The 23,965-nt window shown below is 37.2% G+C and overlaps 1 protein-coding gene across 1 annotated transcript in view; it reads left to right on the forward strand.

Annotated features, from left to right (window-relative positions):
• Positions 1-1,308: 1,308 nt before the first annotated feature.
• LOC131067439 (glutamate receptor 3.3) overlaps positions 1,309-23,965 on the forward strand; it is a 33,182-nt gene continuing 10,525 nt past the window's right edge. Inside the window, exons 1-3 of the mRNA XM_058002453.2 lie at positions 1,309-2,150; positions 22,045-23,390; positions 23,553-23,833. Coding sequence (XP_057858436.2) covers positions 1,871-2,150; positions 22,045-23,390; positions 23,553-23,833 — 1,907 coding nt within the window. The 5' untranslated portion in view covers positions 1,309-1,870. The remainder of the gene's footprint in view (positions 2,151-22,044; positions 23,391-23,552; positions 23,834-23,965) is intronic.

The following is a 23,965-nucleotide window of genomic DNA, read 5'->3' on the forward strand; positions in this document are numbered from 1 at the left end:
TTTATTTCTTTTTTTATTTTATTTTATTTTATCGGTAAGAAGCCGGAGCCAAGAATGTTATTAATATTTCCTTTTTCTTCTTTAGTGTTTTTGTCGTTTTTAAAAAAATTTCATTTTTTTTAGTTTTTATATTTATTTCTCCTTTATTTTTTGAGTATATATATTAATAATGTTATATTTTAAAATCAGTATTAATTTATAATTTCTTTTACTATTATTTAATTTAATTTTTTTAATTTTTAGCTTTATTTATGCCGAAGGCTTTTGTATTTTCAAAATTTTGTCCTTAGCTTTTGTTTATAACTTGTTGGTTTATATATTCTTTTTATTCTTTAATTAGCTTTATTGATTTTTAATTTACCTTTTTTTTGTCATGTCTTTTTTTATTTTTTCATTAAAGCATTTAGCTTATTCATTTTTTCTTTTTCATTTTTTCATTTCATATAATCATCTATTCCTCTTTTTTTTATTTTTTATTTGAGAATATGTAGCATTATTTTTATAGACTTTTTTACACTTTTATTTTCATAATCTTTTGTTTTAATTTATTTGTTTAATTTTTCCTTTCCTTTGATCTTGATTCTTTTCACCACACTTGAAAGTTGAAACAATATAATTAATAAAATATCACACTTTGAACAATATAATTCTTTATGATTATTTTTTACTTTATTTAATAGTTTTATCATAGCCAAGCCAAGCCAAGCCAATCCTATTCTAATAATATATACCAGCTTATACCTAGACAACAATAAGTTTATTATAAAATTCATATCCATTTATATATTTATATACAAGGAGTTAATAGGTAAACAAATTTAATATTTTAGAAGAGCTTCAACTTTACAGCCAATTAGATAATTGAGAATATTTACACTAACACTAATAAATTAAATTGATTCAAAGTACAATTAATAATAAATCGAACAATCATGAATACAATGATATTTGTGGAAAGACAAATAATAGTAAAAAGATAAATACAAACTTAAAATATAAATAAATAAATAAATAAAAATTTCTTTGTCACATAATAAGATTGTCTGTCACAATCATATTACTATTACGAATTGTATGATCAAGACCTATTTGATGATAAAACATTTTAATCCCTAACATAAAAGGAAATGCTTTGAGGAAAAAATATTATGATGGTATTTTATCCTGCATCTAATGACGCGCTCATTTTTCTCGAGTCTTATCTGAAAGTCATTCTTATTATCTCTGTTTTCATTTAAAACGCCTTTGTTAACCATACACGCAATGTGTGAACATGATGATTTTTTTTTTTTAAAAACAACTACTATCTTTAATGGGCATAGCTCCCTATATTAGTTGTGTGAACACGATGTTTGGAATCTGGTACTATTGGACATTATTCAACAATAGAGACCACGAAATAGATGTGGAAAAAGAACTGTATTCTGTATAGAGTACAGAGACTTTTGTACATTGAATTAGTTAACTATGATCCCGCGTTTTTTCAGGCATCCGCAACTTTAAAGCTCTAGATTTCATTTTAGAAGTGGGTGAAAGTGTCCCGTTCTGCTTAGGGGAACAGGAACAGATTTGACAGGACAAATGGCTTTACCAGGACCAATTCATTCTCCAATTCACGTGAGAGCTTTGAGTGGCATCAGATCCATCTCATCAATTCAATTGTTCCTGAATGGTCCTGGCGGCTTCCTCTCATCAACTGTTTTCTCAACAAGGATCCATATGTATATATATGTCTGTCCAAAACAGGAGTACCAACTACTTTAGATATTTAGCTTCTTTTCCAGTTTTAGTAGCAGCTTTTGGTATTTGTATACAGGACAACAAAATGCTTGGATGGGATTCATAGCAGTTTTTAAAGCCTCTCACAAGAATGTATACTAGTTGGACAGCCCTTTTATCATTGGGTTTTCTGTCTATTGTGCTTTTTCCTGAGAGGGGATGTCTCTGCCTGGCACAAAATGGTACTAGACCTGCAACTGTGAACGTGGGTGCTCTTGTGGCCTACGATACCACAATTGGAAGAGTGGCCAAGAAGGCCATTGAGTTGGCAGTGGAAGATGTTAATAAGGATGGGACTGTGCTCAATGGAACAAAACTTGTGCTCACCATGATGGACACCAATTGCACTGCTTTCATAGGGACTTCTGCAGGTATGCTGTGCTCAAATTTTGTTTCACACTTGAAGCAATACCATAAGTTATTGAAAATTTTGATATTTTTGTGAGACTATACATAGAATCATGACCATTTTGGTCAAACCGGAAATGTTTTTTTTTTTGGCTGAATCTTTAATTTGTTTGGTATGACTGAGCATTTTGTTGAATTTGTTTTCTGTAAAGGACTTTTTAAAGTTTATTTCATATTTCAAGTAGCACTTAAATTGTTTGAAATTAAGATATGTTTTGTATTGGATGATGAGGGTTTTGACCAGTTGGCATGACCGATCATTTTATTGGGATTTGATTTTCTCTGAATGCTTTTTTCTTAACAGTAGCACTGCAACTTGCTGGTTTTATTGGAAGCTTCTAGAAACTATGTTAGCAGAAACGGAATAGCTAGGTCAAATGACTGGCTCAATCAGAAAAACAACTTTAGAGTACGAATATAATTATAGTAATGTCAATGAGTTACCCTAAGATCTCCATTTAGACGAGCTTAATGTTTCACAGGTTTTCTGCTTCATATTTTGTATTTTATGTTCTGACTGAAGGACCTCATCAGGTGAAACTAAAATATGTGATAATTAATGTGGTTGTCATCTGTGAACATTGATCTCTGATTATTGACTCTCAACTGTGAACTTGGTGATATATATATACAGGATTCTTGGAACTTAATAATTCTTGCATATAAAATTGTTAAAGATTCCTTTCCCTTAAAACCTTTAAAACCACATTTTTGTGATCCGTAATTTTGCCAAATAGCTAGCTAGGAAACTACAAATTACCAGAATTACTTGCTGCTCTAGTTTGAACTATCTAAAAGCCCTTGAAAGCTAGTTAGAATGTGCCTCCAACTGGAAAATTGAACTCACCATTACACAAAAGAACATACTCGACTTTTAAACTTTGAGCTTTGCTACGTTTCTCTGTTGTGTGTTCTGTTTAGCTAGGTTGCTTTGGTACTATTCTGACCTTGTTCAGCTGATGTTTAGCTGAAGTTTTACTGGATGTTACAGGGTTTAGGGTCCCTTCAAAACTTTCATTTACCCCCTTCTTACCCTGGTAAACCTCAATTAATAGAGGAAAAACTAGGTGTATATGCCAATAGAATGTTTACATCATCCATATTGATTATAAAATAAGTAGAAAGAGTGATTACAACTTCAATGCTGGTTTATGCTTCCTATCAAGTCTTCTTCATTTACTGGAACCGAGTTTTCCCTACCCTGTTGAATGTGCATATACAATTCCAACCTTCCAGAAGCTTTCTATAGGCTTTCTAACACTCTTATATGCTTTAGGAAAAATTCTCCTGTGCACTGGAAGCTTTCTATGTGAAGTTGGGGTGCCAAAAGTTGTGACTGTTCACTTCCCTTGCTGTTTTGTCGCATATATTAAAGCTGCTGCTTTCTTCCGTTGCATTTGCCACATTGATTCTGCAACTACTCCGGCTGTTTAGCAACTGCCACTTCATCTTTTATTCAACATGGTAGTATAGTATTGGTAAATGATTGGCCCTGGTGGTTGTAGATTCGTGACCATTGTTCTTGAAACTGCTGCCCATGACTACCGATGGTTTCAACTGTCATAAAAGAGCAAGTACTTGCCTGGTAAATCCAGGGTTGGACATAGACAGAAAACCAAATAACAGAACAGAGAGAGAAACTGTCTCATATAAAACGCATACATAATTCCTGCTGTTTCCTAAATGGACTGAAATTTGAGGATTTTATCGAGTCAGGACATAGGGCTCTTGGAATTTCTGAATTTTGGACAACAGTTTCATGAAATCACTGACTCCATGCCTTTATTAACTTCCAGTTTGAGAAAATAATTGAGATAATGTTCAACAAAATCATGTAGAAAATACCTTTATGCTATTAGCGTAATGCATGTAAAAAAATTATCCAAAGAATTGCACAAAAATGGTGTAATAGTTTCTTTTGAAAACTTAATATCATTGTTAAACTGTTAATCGTTTCCTTCTTTTTAATTCCCTCTAAGCATATATTACAATTGCAAACTTGACCTTACAGAATTCTGTTATTAATAAGGTGCATAAACAGAACTAAGATTTCCTTCTACCATAATTGCGGTTTTCATTTTATAGCTGACACACAGACAGTCATCATCATATATAATCCTTATTGCTTGGGTAATAATGCTTACACTATGTTCCTACAATGTTAACAACTCAAAGTTCTTTCTTGAGATTTGGATTTAACAAGATTTGGACATCTGTAAGGTTCTCTTTACCAAACATCTCATGCCTAGTCTGAGGACTTGATGTCTGTTGCAATCTAAAGTGATTCACCTGCCATGTGTTGTTGCTGCAAAGCTAAGACTTCTGACTTACCTTCGCACACTAGTAAAATCATAAAGAGCCTGATGGTCCAAATGCTTGTACCTTGTCACAATTTTAGGCACTAGGTTCTTGAAATCTTGTGATGTAGATTTACAAGACTTTGAAGGAAGAATCACTGTGAAGGCAACATTTATCATCTCCTCAGCTACTCGAGATGTCAACAAGAGGGAAATTGGGGGTTATATTTTAGACTCTGACTTACTGAGTCTATTCCTTGTGTCCTTGGATGTTTTTCAGCTTAAAATTGGGCTTAAGTCTACGATTACTCAATGATCCATAACTCTAACTATTGGCTTATCATGGATTAAATAACCCTAGTTAATTGCTTTATTGGCTACTAATGTCATAGAAAAGAGTAACATTTGCTTTGAGGTTGTGATGAATTGATAAATCACCCTGGACAAATCTTGATTCAAATATAAACCAGGTCACTCAATATATGATGCAAAAAGGCAATAAAATTACAAAAGTCTATGGTGAGAAGGAATTGAACCTGATGGGAGTTTTAATAAAATTGAAATCTGTCATTGATTCTGCAAACCTTAACAAGGCAAAAAACTGTTTTAGGAGTACAGAATTATGTGATAGAAATTGTGATGTGAAGTACTTCTCAAATGCAGTTTAATCGAGTTTGAAATCTAGTTTCATAAGGGAAAATACGATCCCCAAATGAAAGAAACTAGAATCTATTCTATTGCAACTTAAGAGCCATTGGCATTGGCAACAAAAATATCCTGAAAAATAAAGAAACAACTACAATAGGAATTTAGATGCAAGAAAAATATTAAAATTAGCTTAAAGCAAAACATCTTGGCTTTGAAACTTGAACCCAATATATTTATTGATTCCAATTATATCACAATCTCATCTTTCAAAAGTATTTAAATTCGGAGGTTCTAGGTTGCATTTAAATCCAAGTATCTAAGCTCAAATTACTCGTCTTTTGCATAAATTCTCTTGTAATTGTCTCTTATAGTTTAAGAGGGTGATAAACTATGGTTATGGATTTAACTTGGCTTCCTGTACCCTAGCTTTTCAGCTATCAACACTTTAAAATTAAGAAGATAAAAATAGAAATTCACTCTTGCAGTAAGGTTACGGCTTTTTAACTTAGATGACTGACTTAAACCTAGCATTAGCCATTTCCCTGCATGCAATGAACAATGGCTAAGCACTCGAGATCTGCTTACTGGCATATTTCTATCTCACCTGGTAGCACATTCAGTTCTTCACCCTTTACTTAGCTCCATAGCTCCATGCACTAACATTTGTGACAGATCCTAAGTATCCATGCACATGCAATCTGATTACAATAGTATTCACACAAAATACAGGTATATATTACTCACTTTCACAAAGCATCATTTTTCAGTCTCTTTCAAGCAATCTGATTACAATAGTATTCACACAAAATACAGTTATATATTACTATCTCACAAAGTATCAATTTTCAGTTTCTTTCAATTCATACAGTAGCAAGGGTATATACAAGCACCTGCCCCTACGGCTGTCTAAACTGTGCATAGAATCATTCATGACTCTAATTATAGTGAGGGATTTGCTCATAGTGAATTGCAAGTCACGTGTATCCCAAAGTACATCATGTCCCTAAATACAATCTATCCACAATTATATTCTTATCCCTACTTACGTTTATGCATGATACATAGCCATGCACTCTCAATCCATAGCTTAGTGCTATTTTTGTGGTGTTATGAGTACAATTTAAAATCATATGCCAACACCTAGATTACAAAACTCCTATTAGTAATGGGATACGTTCTCCCTCCATGATACAATTAAACTACCTGCTTTGGATGCAATAACGTAATAGATGTGAGAAAAGTTTAAACTATATTTTTATTTAAGGTTGACATTTAAAACTTCTGGATGCATTGTTCTTAGGCTCTAACCCTGGTTCAACCATGGTATATGATAGAGTTAAACTCAACCTAGGTTGATTGCTTATTGGAGTGATGCAGCCATAACCGGTAAAACGCTCAAAGAGAATCAACCGGCTTATGCAGCAAGAGTAACACAATGAAAGCAGCAAGAAAACATAACAAGATTGCATAAACAGATCATATCATTGCTTTAGAACTTCTGGCAACCATCCGGTTATCATCATATAGTCATCAAGAACATCCGGTAGTTGACCGATTACATGCAGGCTATCAGCCAAATACAATCCAACCGGGACTCTAAGAATCAACCGGATCACAAAATGTGAATCTCAATCCTTATTCTCAATTCTACTTCCTCTACCCCTACAAATGATTACATAATGCCATATTTATACCCATCAGAACATATCCAGGTCGGCCTCATAAGATTACATTTACCAATGCAGGAAAATGAAACGTGTAACTAGGTCGGCCCTAAGAATTAAAGAAATCTTTCCGGAAAATAACAACCAAGAGGTGTGGTTCAGCAGGAAGGTCGGCCACACGCCAAAGAACATCGGACAAGACTCAAAATAGATCCACACACCAAGAATCGCATCCGTAATGAAGAAAAATCAATCGGTAAGCACAAGAACTATCTCGGAACCCATAAACAGTCAACCGAAAGCGATAACTAACCGGAAAAGAACCCATATGAACTGAAAATCTGGAATTAAACACATGAACCAGCCTGGAAACCGAAAATAAGATTTGCCACGAAAAACAAGCAACTACCGATGCCAACCAGTAAGAACACATAAAACTGCACAATGAACTAAACAAGAACAAAACTAAAAGGAAATATTTTTGGTTGATGCAAGATTGCTCATCGACCGGGGATGCTCTTGGATTAGATAGCCTAGGTAGAAAAAGATGTTCCATGAGAGGCAACTCATGAACATCTAAAAGGATTCGGAATAAAGACCCCATGCTCATTTTTGATCCAAACATCTTCTTTATCTGCCAACCTTTGCTTTAGCTCCTCCGGTGCCTCAACGAGCTTCTCTAACCTCTGACTCTCTTTGTTTCTCTTCCTTTGCTTCAGATCTGCACATTGTCTCTGTTTACTCCTCTCTTTCTTCTACAACTCTGATTTGTTTCTGCCACAAGACTTCATCTGGTTTGTCACCATAAGCTCTTTGTCATCCAGTTCTATCTGTCCATCAGGCTCATCTGTCAGATCCTTCTGCAAACTCATGTCAACCTCTGGTATAACCTTTGCAACCAGTTCTATCAGATCTTTCTTCAAGTCACCTTCTGGTATAACCTCTGCCACCGGTTTCTCAGTATTGCAAATTTTCTCAGGACTCAGATTCTTCACCTCCTCTCTCTCCTTAAAAGAAATCAATGTAACTTTTGCCCATCCTTCTCAATAGTGAATAGGTTTCTTCTACAATCATAAATAGCTCCGCTATCAAACTGCCAAGGTTTTCCCAACAAGACATGACAAGCACTCATAGATACAACATCACACAAAACCTCATCCCTGAAAAGCCCAATATTAAAATTCACCAAACACTGCTCCTTTACTTCTATCTTTTGATCATCTTGAAACCAACTTACCTCATAATGACAAGGATGCTCAAGTCTCTTCAATCCAAGCTTCACAACCATCTCCTTAGATACCAAATTGTTAGTACTTCCACTATCTACAATACCCTTGCAACACTTACCACCTGATTTACACACAGTCCGGAAAAGACTCTTCCTCTGAGTAGATCCAGTATCCTTTCTTCTGAACATGAGGGATTCTCCTTGCTCCGGTGCATAGTCAAATCCAATACCTTCACCTTCCGGTTCCTCATTTGCCACACAACTTCTTGCCATTCCCTGCTTACATTCATAGAATCTATGTCCGTTTTCTCCACACTTGAAACATTTGCTCAAAAATTCTCTATCGGTATTGCCAGTGCCTTTCCTCTGTATTTTCTGTTTCGGTTCTTTACTCCACTTAGGTTTTGATTCATTTTCCTCAACCGGTTTCTTCATACTGTCACTCATTTGTCCCTTAAATTTCTCCTTCCCTCTATTTGATTGTCTTCTTCTCATCTTCTCCTCATCCTTCAAAGCATACTAGTAAACTTCTTCAACTGTGGAAACCCTCAACATACTCATCTCATCCCGAACGTTAAATGCAAGTCCATTTATGTACCTTGCCACCTTTTCTCTGTCCATCTCTCTATGTCCAGATCTAATCACCATCTTGTAGGATTCCTTAGTATATTCCTTCACACTCATGTTCCTTTGTTTCAGGTTTTGCAACTTCTTAAACAATTCCAACTCATAGTTTCTCAATATGAACTTGGCCTTCAATCTTGCAACCATCTGTCTCCACCGAGTGATCTCCAATTCACCATTCTCCACTCTGTCTTTCTGCAATTCTTTCCACCATAAGGCAGCATGCCCTTTCAACTTAGTTTGTGCCAACCGAACTCTCTGTGGGTCCTTGACATCCTCAAACTCAAAGTAGTCCTCCAACTCTTCGATCCAATCAATCAAATCCTCTGGTTTTAGTGTTCCAAAAAAGTTGGAAACTTCAACTTCATGAACTTTACTCCACTACTCTCAGGAATCTTTCCTCTCTTTCAACTTCCGGTCCTTCAGCCTCTTCAAGCTCTTCACCGCCTTCTTCATATTCATCCTTAGATTCAAGGTTTCTCCGCAATCTAGCCAAAGCATTTTGGATTTCATTCCTCACTTCATTCTTGAAGTCTTCCATCATTTGCTCTACCCTTCGAGGGTTTGTCCTTCTAGGCGGCATCTCCTCTTCCACTCCAATGAACTGCTTCAACTCAGGGATATGACTATCGGTTTCAATTGCCTCCCCTCGATGATCTATTGAACACATGCGCAGTTTGCCTCCAATCAGCGATCTGTCCACCCAAAGGAATGCCTCAATGTTCGCAAACAATCCTTCCACTAGCCAGTTCATAACCAGCTTTGATACCACTTGATGTAGCCATAACCGGTAAAACCCTCAAAGAGAATCAATCGGCTTATGCAGCAAGAGTAACACAACGAAAACAATAAGAAAACATAACAAGATTGCATAAACGGATCATATCATTACTTTAGAACTTCCGACAACCATCCGGTTATCATCATAAAGTCATCAAGAACATCTGGTAGTTAATCGGTTACATGCAGGCTATTAGCCAAATACAATCCAATTGGGACTCTAAGAATCAACCGAGTCACAAAATGCGAATCTCAATCCTTATTCTCAATTCTACTTCCTCTACCCCTACAAATGATTACATAATGCCATATTTATACCCACCGGAACATATCCAGGTCGGCCTCATAAGATTACATTTACCAATGCAAGAAAATGATACGTGTAACTAGGTCGGCCCTAAGAATTAAAGAAATCTTTCCGGAAAATAACAACCAAGAGGTGCGGTGTAGCAGGAAGGTCGGCCACACGCCAAAGAACATCGGACAAGACCCAAAATAGATCCACACGCCAAGAATCGTGCCGATAATGAACGAAAACCAACCAGTAAGCACAAGAATTGTCTCAGAACCCAGAAACAGTCAACCGGAAGCTATAATTGACCAGAAAAAGAACTCAAATGAACTAAAAATCTGGAATTAAGCACATGAACCAGCCTGGAAACCAAAAATAAGATCTGCCACAAAAAATAAGCAGCTACCGGTACCAACCGGTAAGAACACAGAAAATTGCACAATGAACTAAACAAGAACAAAACTAAAAGGAAATATTTTTGGTTGATGCAAGATTGCTCATCGACCGGGGATGCTCCTACATCATGGAGTCCTTTCAACCATCCAAGAGCCCTAATAGCTCGACTCAATATTGCATACTCAGTCTCAAACGCTTGTCACAAAAGAAAACTTAAGGGTGCACCATTGAGTCACCTTGGGCAGCCACAAATCTGATAATGGGCTATATGAGATTCTGACTCATGTCACAATCTTGCATCTTGTTGATGGTGTTTTTATGCACTATGCAACACAGCATATTATACTAAGTATTCTATCCTTTCTTGGACAAAGACTCCCAAATGCTAAGTTGCGTGATCAAGTGGGACAACTCCAAGGTTCTCGAATGTCGAGTCTTGACATGCTCTTGGATAGACTCAGTTGTATATGATGCGATATTGCTAGGATCAGAAGGTGGACTTACATTTAATGCTTGAATGATGCTGGAAAGTGGGATTTCACTTGATTTGGAAAAAAAGAAAAAGGATAGGGTTGAGGAAGCTATTCTAACTCTAAGAATGTAAGATCAAAGGACAATCTTTGGACATGCACCGGACATCTCCACGAGGCTAGTGCAATCTCCTAAGGATAGCTTTATGATTTTCAAATCATCACCACAAGCATAGACACCATCAAGTTGATGCATATCAATGAAGGAATGGTAATTGAAGTTAAGCTTGGCTAAAATGGATCCACTTGACTACGCAGGGCACTTTACCATCTGCAAGGTGTAAGTAGTATGGATATACAAATCTCACCATTGATCATACACAAAGTCTTCCATTCATCTAACAACATGAAAATCAAATTGAGAAGTACAGACCATGCAAATTGTTGAATCAACATATCAATTTCACCATATGTTCAATGAAGTTTACATGCTTCTTGCAACAATGTCTTGGCAACAATCTTTGCCTTCTCTTCCCACTCTAACTATTTGCTATCTACTTTCTACTTTTATTCTCTATTTGCTATTCTTGAACTACTAAATTGATTCACCATCAATGGCCAAGATTGAAAGATAGAAACCCTAATTAGGGTTTTTTACACCCATTGCAAAGCATTTAATGGTTGACCAATGATATAATTACATTTGATGGGACACGTCCTTCCTATAAAATTCAACCAATAGATACAGTGGTATTTACATCGAACTTTGTGCCCATGTCGTAGTTTATCTTCTTTGTAGGACGAGTCGGGTTCATTGAATCTAGACGCCTTATCTTAAAATAATATGATTGGATAAGTGATGACTAGGCACCACCTCAGCTTGCTTTGTAACTCATCACAAATGTGTGAATGAATGAGGCATATCTCTTGATACTCAACATGTCCAAGCTCCTGATGTGATGATGACTTTGCTCAAGTTGATCTTCTAACTTTGATTAACTATTCTGAAACTATATCTTGTCTTGATCTCTTGCATTCTTGCGCTTTCATCTAGCTATACTAACAATGATTCTTGGATTTCCGAAGGAAATTCAAGATTGTGAAAATTTCAACCTTGAGTGCTTGATGTTGATTGCTATCAGCTGCTTTGCATTCGATGTAGACCTTGTCTTGCCTATGCTTGATCCTCATCGTGCTTTGGAATGCATTGATCCTACTTCTCCTTGTGTGAGCTTGCAACTTGACGATCCCAACAGCTGCCTTATAGAGACTTGAAGTGCGATATCCTCCTTGATGTAAATTTGTTGTGTTCTAGCCATCTGGCACCTGTGAGAATTGGCTAAGTTGGTCCCATGAAATAGCATTTGCTTGCAAAACTAAAAAAAATCGATCACCTAGGCTATGAGTCTTTAACCTAGAATGATAACCTTGAAACCCTAGGATGCATTTCAATCCTTGATTGAATGTGATATGATCATCTTATCTCAATGATAACTGCCTACATAAGCTCTAAAATGACCAAACTGTAATAAAGAAGACCTTCATAATCATATAAAATAATGACAAGATGCTGGACCAGTATTGGACATATCCCGATTTTATAAGGAAATCACCAAATAAGCTTCACCATCTGCCCAGCGATTTGTTTTATTACAAATTAAAACTCAAATTTGATGATCACCTGATCCAATCTAATATCGCTTGAACTAATATATCACTGATCAAGCGCTGAACTCTTGTCAACCTGATGTGAATTTGATATTGGCATCAATACATTTGTCTACATTGCTGAACCTTAATCGATTCCTCCATAAGGTGATTCGCTATGATGTTTAATGGCAGATGTAACCATATAGGACTGAAATTTATATTGCAGATCTCAGGAGTTTATTTGCTGTCAATAAGCCTTATTCACTGTGACAATCATCAAAGTCGCCACCTTGATTTTGTCTTTCAAATGGAGAGTCACTGATCAGAAGTTTGAAATCACCATCTCTAGATGCAATCGCTGTGCTTGGAAATATATTCACCGTCAAATAGTGATCCCAATATTGCTGAAAACGAAGACAAGTTAGAATCACTTCTCACAGTCCCTAAAACCGCATTGTGATGATCTCCATCTGTGTTTGTAATATGAATCGCTATCAATCAAACAAAATCGTTGCCACTATGAGGATTGCCTTTATCATTAAATCGTTCCAATAAGCAATTCGCTGATGTCCTGATTGAGAGTTGAATCGCACTTATGAAGGCAATATCGATTTGATGATCAAATGCAATGATCAATTTCGAGCTTATAGTTGTTTGGGGGAGGTCGATACATCATCACAACATTTGACCATTTCATTTAATAATCTGCATTGCAAATTAAACAATAAAGTGTTTTGATCATAATCATTCAATGTTGGCTTAGTAGAATGAGAACACTATATTGTAGTAATCGCCATCTTTGTGAGTCGCCACCTACATCAAATGCATTGGGGTGAATACAAGGTGCCATTTAAATGATTGTAAATGAAAATCGCCTGGCTTTATTGAATCCAGCAAGATGCATTGATCAAACCTATTCATCGCCATCATATATTAAATGCATCTCCCTTGTTTGGCGACGTCAAATGCAATGTCATTTAATAAGGAACTTCGAACTTTGCCCTTTGAGTCTCAAATAAAATCGCCTTGCAATCTTTAAATGCCCTTGTTCCTTGTTCATTGCATTTTCTCATTTCATTCAAACTAAACTTAATCAAAATTTGCTCTCCTTCATACTTAATCGCAGTCAATGGCAGGGGGTGTCGAAAGCAATGACAGGGGTGTCAAAAGCAATAACAGCCTAGATCATTTTCATGCCTTAGTCAATTTTTTTGATTTTGAGTTTTGAAGGTTGATCAAAGATAAATCGTGGTTAACCCAAAAGAAGTGCTGATGTCAATTTAGCCTCTATGCGAAGTGGCATTATCAATGCCTTGGAAACATTTTTGGTGGGGCCCAAACAATACCATACGTACTGCCTTAAAACTCTTTAAATTTCCTCCATAGTGCCTTGTGGGGCCAGCATGCCACAGTGGTGAGGAAGGGGCAAAGGCAATGATAATGCCTTAAAAACACTTTCAATTTCCAGGTTTAAAGTTCGCTGGGGTCCAGCAAAAGAGTTCTTAAAAAAACTTTTAACTCTCTATGTTTAAAGTCCATGGTGGGGCCCAAATATGCTACGTGGTAGTGAGGGTGGAAGGGCTGAATGTAAAGAGTTTGGAAAGGGGGTGTCACGGGAAGGAAGAGAAGAGGAAGGGTGTGATAAGGAGAAGCCACGAGGTAAGAAGAAAGGGATAGGGGGGTTATGGAAGGGGTGTTACGGGGTTAGTTAAATGCTGCGGTAGGAGTTATAAGGAGATAGAAAGGGGTTGGGTGTACGGTGTAGGGGGTATAAGGGGTAATGAAGAGAATAAAGAGAGTTAGTGGTATAAGGGGTAATGAAGGAAGTTGGGATATGTTGGGAGTAAAGAGAGTTAGTGGTGGGTAGTAGAGGGGTATAAGGGGTAATGAAGGGAGTTGGGATATGTTGGGAGTAAAGAGACTTAGTGGTGGGTAATAGAGGGGTATAAGGGGTAATGAAGGGAGTTGGGATATGTTGGGAGTCAAGAGAGTTAGTGGTGGGTAGTAGAAGGGTAGGCTGGGATGGGATGGGGGTTAGGATAGGTAAGCTTAGGGAATAAAAGGGGGTTAGTGGTGTAGGAGCACTTAGGACTTAGGCTTATAGGGTTTTTCTCAATTTTGGCTTGTACTGACCCTAGCTAAGTCAGGTATTGAATAAGGACTCCAGGAGGGTTCAAGAGTGAGTGTCTTGAGTCAAATGTAGGCCTAGTAGAGTTAGTTGCTTCCTAGGTTTGCATTTTGTGCATAGGTAGTGGTTTGAGTAGGTAATTGACCTTCTTGATGGTCAAAAGTATCAAAACTTGGTATAAGCATTAAGAAGGGTTAAAATAGTCTTAGGAATGCTTGAAAAGTCATGAGTAATGACTTAGAATAGGTTTTATAGATTAGTAAAGCAAAAAGTGCAAAAAGTGCAAAGTTGCAAAAAGTTGTCATGACAATTTTTGTCTTAAAATGCTTAGCGATGGAGTTAGGGATAGACCAACGCCCTAGAATGCCTCCACACGTGGGGAAGACTATAAAAACCTTCTTTTGCACGGTTACCAAGGTTAGAGTCTTTGTTTTGTAAGATCAACAATCTGAAACTACTTATTTTCGGACTGTTTGACAACATTTTGGCTTTATTTGCTCATTTTGTGAATACAAATGGATTGAATCCATTGTTCCAGTAATGGATTGAGTTTCTTTAGAGTGTTTTAGAGCATTTGGTTTCATTTCAAGCTTCGTAGTTAGATTGTGTTAGTGTTTTCATTGCTTTGTTTGCAAACAGCCAATTTTGGTTTGTATATAGCAGTTTTGTGTAAAATGGTTGCCCCATGAAACCTCTCCGTGCTACCATCACGGCTTGTTGGGACATGGAAGGCAACCACTTGTAAAGTGTAAAAAATGTAGGGACAAGTGCTGGAGATGGAGTTTGATATGACTGTCACCTTGTTCTAGGCGAGTCCAGGAGCAACCCGGCTAGAGGAGACAGGGTGAATTTGGTGTGCAAAGTGCAGGGGTGAATGCCAAACCACCATCTAACCTTTTGGAGGGGTCCATGAAGTTAGTGCAGAGTTGCCAATGCAAGGGGAAGCCTTGACAAGACCATTTGTTGCCCAAACACAAACTTGACCAGTCACTGCCGGTTAGAAGGCCTATAAACTCTTCAAAACCCTCATTTTTGGGTTAGGGCATTGTACGGTGGGATAAGGAACCAAAACCACAAAAATCACTTGAGGTTGGATGAATCTTTGAAGAAAATCCAAACTTGCTGTGGGGTCTTTTGGACCGTTTTCTCTCAAGCCCTAGAAAACCGGATTTTGGAGGCCTAATAGGGCTAATTCCTTGTAGCCCATTTCTAGGCAAAATGGTGAAATCGGAAATGAAAGCAAACCTTTAAAGGACACAAAAGGTATTCAAAACATGTTAGCAGCCACCTCCACACCTCTGCAACAACTCACAACGGTAGGAGGTCAATTTGACAAGTTGAAGCCAAGACAGCCATAATGAGCACATGGGAAACTTTGTGAATTGGTAGGGTTCCTAGCTAAAACACTTGAAGCAAACACCTTGAAATGGATAAGAAGCAAGCCCTAGAAGAGATTGAGAAGGACTTGGAGGTCTTAGAGTGCAACTAGGCTTGGAGAGTTGGTGGAATTGAGCAACACGAACTAGGTGAAGTGTTAGCAAACTAGGTAAACCCCATTAGTTAGGTGATAAAGAAATGTGGGTAGGGTGTAAGCTAGAATAGGATGGGGGTTAGGAGGTAGGGGTTAGGAAGGGTGTTAAAGGGGGTATGGGTAGTGGATGTGTAAGCTAAGGGGAGTAAAGGGTGTTAGGATATGAGGTGAGGTTAGAGGATGATAGGTTAAGGGATGGAGTGGTTTAGGGAAGGGAAGAAATTGGAAACGAGGGGAGATGGAAAGGAATGGAAGTTGGAAGGTGAGACTGGAGGGTGTGAGATGGCAATGGGAAGTGATCGGGTTTGGGCATCCATTGGCAATGTTGGGAGAGGCAGGGCGGCAGTTTGGTTGGGCAAAGTAGGTGTTGTGCTCGACTTCATCTTGAAGAGAGAGACTTGTCCTGACTACATCTTAGCCACCTGGGATACTACACTTCTTCCAAATGAAAGGCTAAAAGACTCAACAACTATCCTAAAAAGCAGAAAAAAAGTGGGAGTCATCCATTGCAATGGGACGATGTGTGAAAACGTCGCAACACATCTATGGAGTACCAAGGCATCTTCGACTGTTTTTTAGATGTTCTAGGAGAAAGCAAGGAAATATTTAAGGAAAAGGAATATTTTCTCAAAAGATACAAAATGAATTTCAAAGTATTCCTGAGTACTTGAACACACTTCCAAATTGGTTTTTCCATTATATCTAAACATAAAAATCCGGCCATTACAACTTGGCCAACTACTGAGTAAAATTAATCTATAAAGAATAAGATGCCTTAGATGATATTACTTTTTTTTGAAATGTGTAGCAGTTCTAAGCTAGGTTTGGGTGGGCAACAATAGAGGCCAGACTATGTTGTTTCATCAAGGCGCAGATTGGCTAATCTTTAAAGTGACTAAATTGTATAAATGAGTGCATAAAGGAAAGCACTAAAATAATAACTTGGTGCTTCATTTGCAAATAGGGTGCAGTCTCAGCATCACAAATAAATTTTCTGTTGACGGATTTAAAATTAGAAATACACAGATACATCCAGGCAAAGTCTAATTCCACAGAACTATCACTTTCGCAATTATAGCCATAAATATAATCTGTCTTGAAAGTAGAGAAACTTTTAAATTTAATTAGAATGTATAAATTTCCTAATTTCTGCAAATACCAATTCATTTCATCAACATGTAAACAATTAACTATGAACAATTTATCTGTCGCACTGTCTAAAACTTCCAGAGACCCACATTCAAGATCATCATAACATTCATAAATTACCACAAAAGATAGTTCCTTCTTCATTACAACGAGAATACTAGTCTATGTTAATTTCCAAAAGCATATTTATTACAAAAAGTACACTTAATATTTTTCAATTTTCAAAAGCATAATTATATACATCCCATAATTAAAATAAAAATATACAGTTCACAATTCCTCCATAGTTTAACTGATCTCAAAGACCTAAGGAATTTTACATCCGGAGTACATAAATGATAAATCAAATGCATTCTCTTCCATTTAAATAACTTCCTCAATATTAGGAATTCAACGTGGCTTTGTCCTATATCAGGGACTGCATCCAGCTCCAAGCTGCTCTCTACCATGCCCAAGCCCTAGCAGTCAAGTAAGAAGAGTTGCTCATCACCCTTCCTATTGGTATCATTGAGCCACAGGGTTCTAATCACCCCCAAGCCAAGAGGGTGTCTGTGCGTCTTACTGGAATTAAAATTAACAACCAGAGGAATGACAACAACCACATAAGTTTACCAGAAAACACATTGCATACCGTATGTCAGGGTTAAGAATTTGATTAGAACTGTGAACATTTCCAAGACTCTTCTCAAGGGTGGGGGAGAGGTGCTTTCCCATAAGAATGATACAGGCTCACCTTCTTGGAAGGTAGCATCTATAATGCAAATCCACCCTCCTAGAGTGGAGGGTATCATTAAAATACCATGATCAAAATTAGTCTCCTTACCCCTCCAACTTAAAAAACCAAAATTAAATAATCATATTCTCATTAGACCTCCCAAATGGAAACGATGGCTCCAGGGTCTGTCCTCTCAGAAACCCCCCCATCCATTTCCAGTTTTGCTTGCCTAACAAGCATGGGACAAGTTCCATTCCATACCCCTCAGATCCCAATATTACAAGCAGGAAACTCAGCCAAATTGGAAGTGTATAACTGCTGGAAAGCACAACACAGCATTCACAATTTTCACAACAACACAAGCAAAATACATGATAGGCAACTCATAGTCAATTTTGCCAAAACACTCACTCATATGCATAACAGTGTAAACCAATCCTTTTCCTAATCAAGCAATTAAATAAAATAACAAGCTGCGAGCCTACTTTGCTCTTCTAAAGGCTTTGATCTTAAAGAATCTCCTTTTGCCATAACGTCTCCTATTACCTTAGCTTTTTCTTGGAATTTCAAAAAATCAGAAACAGAAGAAAATCCAGAACAGTAATTGTGTGCAACAGTATCCAGAACGAAAATTTGAGCAAGATAATCTACAATCAGAAGAACATGAAAACAATAAAATACTTCGCACAATATTCCAAACCCCTCCAAAGGCCTAGATTTCTTCTATAAATAGGAGTGCCATGTTACTCTCCCCACTTATGGGATAAGGCCACATGGTTTTTAGTTTTTACCTTCTCTAAGGCATTCAACCATTCACCTACACTATACACTCCTGAGTATCACAATAAATTTTCATCCAAAATCTTTGCAGTCACATGGGTGCCCTTACCTTCATAAATTAAAAGAAAGAAGTACCTACACTGTGTTACACAATTAAAGAGCGAGATCAGATTTTTTGGGAGACTTGTTACACTTCAAGCAAGCACACATTCAACCGTGTCCCTTTAAAGGTACTCAAATTCGCCCGCTTCAAAGGTACTACCCCTAGCACCTTAACAACACATGAAATAAAGCAGAAAAAAAAATTAACATATTTAAATTTTGCCCTACAAATCACAAATCTGTTTTTTTTTTTAAAAGAAGGGATCTTGTGGCTCACATACAACTTGCATACTACACATTAAAATATGTAAGGCTAAAGGGTTAGGTAAATTGGTAAGGGTGATGGGATGGTTCTAAGCTCTAACCATGGCACTGCTAGAACAAGGTGATGCCAGTTTTAGGAGTTCCAACATATGGTTCTGTATTTTCTCTCAATGATATTGAGAGAATTTGTGACTTGGCACGTGCGAACACTCTCTTGTTCTTGCTTGACCATACCCATATTATGCACACTTGATCCCTCATCAAATGCATCCCTGGAAACATATAGCCGAAGACTAAAATACCAACATATCATATAGTTGTTGTACAGCACAATGTAAACAGGTATCTCAATCCTTGAATACATGCTTAAACTATATGTCTAATGCAGAACATGATATTCAACATATTGAACTCATCTATCATGATCAAGTGCAAGAACAATAAAATTTTAAAATCTCACAAAATTCATTAGCAGATTCTATCAACCACTATAACCAGATCAACATAAAAGGATGGGTTTTCTCATAATGTTAATCAGCATATAGAATTGCATCTAGGTAAAAGGACCAATGCAAGCAGAATACTCATCGATAGGTTTTTGACACGTCGTGTCCAAAATGGATCTGAACTGACATAGGATAAAAATAGGCAAAATATTTTGGTCTTACAATTAGCTAGGTTGCACGTGTTAGCTCCATCAATGTCCTTGCTGAAACTGCAAACCAATAATTCCCGAGATAAGTTATATCTATTTCAACACATGTATAGAGGGCATGTGGAAAAAAAAGGCAAATATAGGTATTTTTAGGTCTTGCAACTTTTCAAAATCTATCCTGTTTGATAAGTTGTAACATCCATGACCCTGATTTATAAGAGGTAAAAGTCTACTCAGCACTTCGATTCCTTTCTACATGTAAGTTCGTAACCTATCTTTATTTTTGACATAGGAAAAATCTATGGACTGTCACTAAAATGTTTCTTGTTTCATCAACTTAAACGCAAGGCTTCCAGAAATAGCTCTGCAATCTATCCATTATGCTTGATGAATTGGTATTAAATGATGGTTCTGGTTAGGGATTATACAGTTATGGAGGTGATTAAGGATTGAATGAAAATACTGTTTGCAACTTCAAGTGACATGCAAAGGCCCGTGCTTTTCTTTTAGACAGAAATAAGTTCTGAAGTTTGATTAGGATATACAATTGAAGAATGAGTGTAAATTCTTTAGGGACAAGAAAACTTATTTCTTTAATTTTGAAATTGCTACGAGAAGAATATGAGCTTTAGCTGGTTATTATTTGGGTTTTAGTGATATTGAAGATATTCTATGGTAGTTGCATCCTTTAAATATGATATGGTTTTTGAGATATCTGTCTGGATTGTACAAGAAAATCACTCTTAACCTGCTTTAAAAGCAGTCAGAATCATATCTTGAACAAATAATTACTATAAATACAATCCAAATACCATGAATCTGAATTTGAAAACCTCAAGTAAGCATGAAGAGAATACAAAAGTTGATTTTGAGAGAGTAACCCTATTATATTTGTAAGCTCCTCTCATGAAGTTCATCTCATAGATTTTTTTTTATCACGATATTTCCTCCTTATAGCTGATTTTGAAAGGGTGTAAGCCCTTATTTGTCGAATTCTAAGCTAACCCCATTGGCTGATTTGATGACCAGATTCTTTTTTCAAACCTCCTATTACCTAAATTATAAAATAGCAAAATACCAAAGTTACCCGGGGACGCGTCCCCAACCTGAAAACCCCCGTCCCCGTCCCAGGGACGACGTTTCGGGGACTTGGGAACGGCCAGGGGACGTTTCCCCCCGTCCCCAAATTGCCCTGTTTTTGGAGGGGACGTCCCCGAAACAGGGGGACACCTGCCCTAGCTTTGGGGGACGTCCGTACGTCCCGGGGACGGCTGGGGACGTCCCCAATCCATCCCGAGGATGGCCAGACGTCCCCCATTCTAAGGCCCTTAAAAAATATTAAAAAAATTTTAAAAGTTGTATTTTTAATTTTTTATTTAAATTTTCTAATATAGGCCCCTTATTAATTCAAATTGTTATTAAAAATAAAAAAATTTAAAAAATAACATTAATTAAATTTTAAATTTATTAATTTAATTCATAATTTTGACAATGAAACTATATGGCAGCAATGTAGCCTTTGGGCATTTTGACACAGAGATTAGAAAATCGCCAAACTCAGCGAGTCAATAGAAAAATAACACCCAACGCCTTTATTAAAGTATAAGTTTTTTTGGCCTCGCGGGGCGCTGCCTTTCGACCCCGCCCTGTATCGTGACAGGGAGTGCGCAAGGGGCGCTGCCCCTTGACCCCACCTTGGGGGCGCTGCCTCCAAACCCCCGTTGAAAAATATGGGGGGAAACTGCATCAATCGAAGTAAGGAAAATTTAACCTCCGAGTCTATTGATATGCATATTGACAATGTGAATGAATTGAAATTCTGATTTATGAATGCATAATTGCATATTGTGTATTGAGTATTAACAATGTTGTATGTTCAGAATTTACATTCTAAAATGTTTTCAACTTTTCATAGTATCATACACATGCTATATCCATGTTTTATTATTTTCATATGAATATAATGTATGTATGCATGCTTTATCCATGTTTTCATATGAACATTTAGAATTTTGAAATTTTCCTATATATTTTAAATTTTTCCTATATTTTATATAGCCGTCCCCTTTGCCATCCCCCACCGTCCCCAAATTTGGCAAAAAAATTTGCCGTCCTGGAAACCCCTCCTGCCGTCCCCTGCCGTCCCCGTCCCGGAAACTCGGGGTAATATTTCTAACATTGAATAAACTGAAGACATAAGCAAACTTAAGAAATACGGTGTCTACATGACCACACCAACATCATCTCCATTCATTATATGTTTCTTATTTCATGCTAGATCCTCGTTTGCTCGGTAGTTAAATCCTTCCTAATCAAGTTCCTATGATGCATGAAGCTTCTGCCATAATGCTCCATTTTTCAATTTTGTAATTTATTGAGTCCACGGATCTTAGAGTGTAAGGGAGTCCTTGCTCTTGATTATTTTGACTGAAAGGAAATAACGTCATGGCTGATATGTTCATTCAATGCCCATTATTATTTCAGCTTTGGAGTTGATGAAAACAAACAACGTTGCAATAGTAGGGCCACAATCTTCTGTTATTGCTCATATTGTTTCACATGTAGCCAGTGAACTTCATGTACCAATTCTCTCATTTGGAGCGACAGACCCAACTCTCTCATCATATCAGTATCCTTATTTTTTTCGTATGGCACACGATGATACGTATGGAATGATGGCAATCGCAGCTGTGATTGGCTTTTATGGCTGGAAAGATGTTGTGATTGCATATATTGATGATGATTATGGGAGAAATGGAATAGCTGCTTTGAATGATGCACTAGAAGATGTAAGAGCTAGAATTGTTAACAAAATAGCATTTCCTCCTGGAGTTGATAAAAGTGAAATTGGAAGTGCATTGGTGCAGTTAGCTTTGATGGAGTCAAGGGTATTTGTTGTGCATATGAATCCCGATACAGGTCTTGATCTTTTTGATGAGGCATATTACCTTGGAATGTTGAACAGTACCTATGTCTGGATAGCCACAGATTGGCTCTCTTCCATTTTGGACTCTTATGGACTTGATTATGAAACTATGAACACACTCCAAGGAATCCTTGCTATACGTAGGCATGTTCCGATTTCAGATCAGGAGCATGCTTTTACAGTAAGGTGGAACAAACTGTACAAAGATAGGATCATTGATTTCCGCTTGAATGCATTTGGACTATATGCTTATGATGCGATCTGGACAATTGCCCGTTCAATTGACACTTTCTTGAGTGGAGGAAGAAATGTTTCTTTTGCAAGTTATCCTTGGATCTCCAATAGCAGTGGAAGCAAAACAGAACTAGCAAAGTTAAAGGTTTTCACAGGAGGTCCACAACTGCGGAATATGTTGCTGCAAACTAATTTCACTGGATTAACAGGTCCTGTGAAATTCGATAAAACTGGAAATTTGGTTGGTACTACTTTTCAGATCATCAATATAATTGGAACAGGATTTCGCAAGGTAAGTTATTGGGCAAATGAATCAGGCTTGTCAGTTGTTCCTCCAGACATTAGATTTGGCAACTCACACAACCGGCAGACTGCGGGTCAGAAAATGGTTGAGGTAGTATGGCCAGGTCAAAATAAACTAATACCACGTGGGTGGGTATTTCCTAATAATGGCAAGCACCTTTTGATTGCCGTGCCCAATAAGACTGGATTTGGAGAGCTTGTGCATACAGTGGAAGGTAACAACAACATGATGAAGGGTTTTGTTATTGACGTGTTCCTTGCTGCAGTGGCCTTGTTACCTTATGCCTTTCCATACCAGTTTGAACCTTTTGGAGATGGGAAAACAAACCCCAATTATGATCAAATGGTGCAGCAAGTTGCCTCAAAGGTTGGTAGATAAAACTGTTGGCCTTAGATTCACTATTATGCTTTAATATAATTACCTACAAGTCATAGTTCTCATACAATTCTTGCATTGCATTTTTTTGTGCATCAAAGTTAATTTGCATATTCATAGTAAGAGTATCTATTAATAATTGGAGTTTTGTAGAAATTTGATGCAGCAGTTGGGGACATCTTAATTGTGACCAATCGGTCGAAGATTGTGGACTTTACTCAACCTTACGTAGAAGCAGGGCTATCTGTGGTGACTCCTCTCCGGGAGGTCAATCGTAGTGGCACATGGGCATTTCTGCAGCCATTCACAATAGAAATGTGGTGTACAACTGCTGCTTTCTTTCTTGTCATAGGAGCTGTTGTATGGATTTTGGAGCATAAATCAAACCCTGAATTTCGAGGACGTCCAAAGAAGCAAGCCCTTACCATTCTTTGGTATGAAAGATTTCTCGCATTTCTATCTCCGTTAATAAGAAGCTTCTTAATCCATTTGTTTCATAGGTTTCATGTATATCCTCGAGAATTTAATTTCTTGTACTGGTTTGCCCTCAACTTTCTATTTTTATA

The sequence above is a fragment of the Cryptomeria japonica genome, chromosome 9, assembly GCF_030272615.1.
Source record: "Cryptomeria japonica chromosome 9, Sugi_1.0, whole genome shotgun sequence".
In the NCBI taxonomy this organism is placed as follows: Eukaryota; Viridiplantae; Streptophyta; class Pinopsida; order Cupressales; family Cupressaceae; genus Cryptomeria; species Cryptomeria japonica.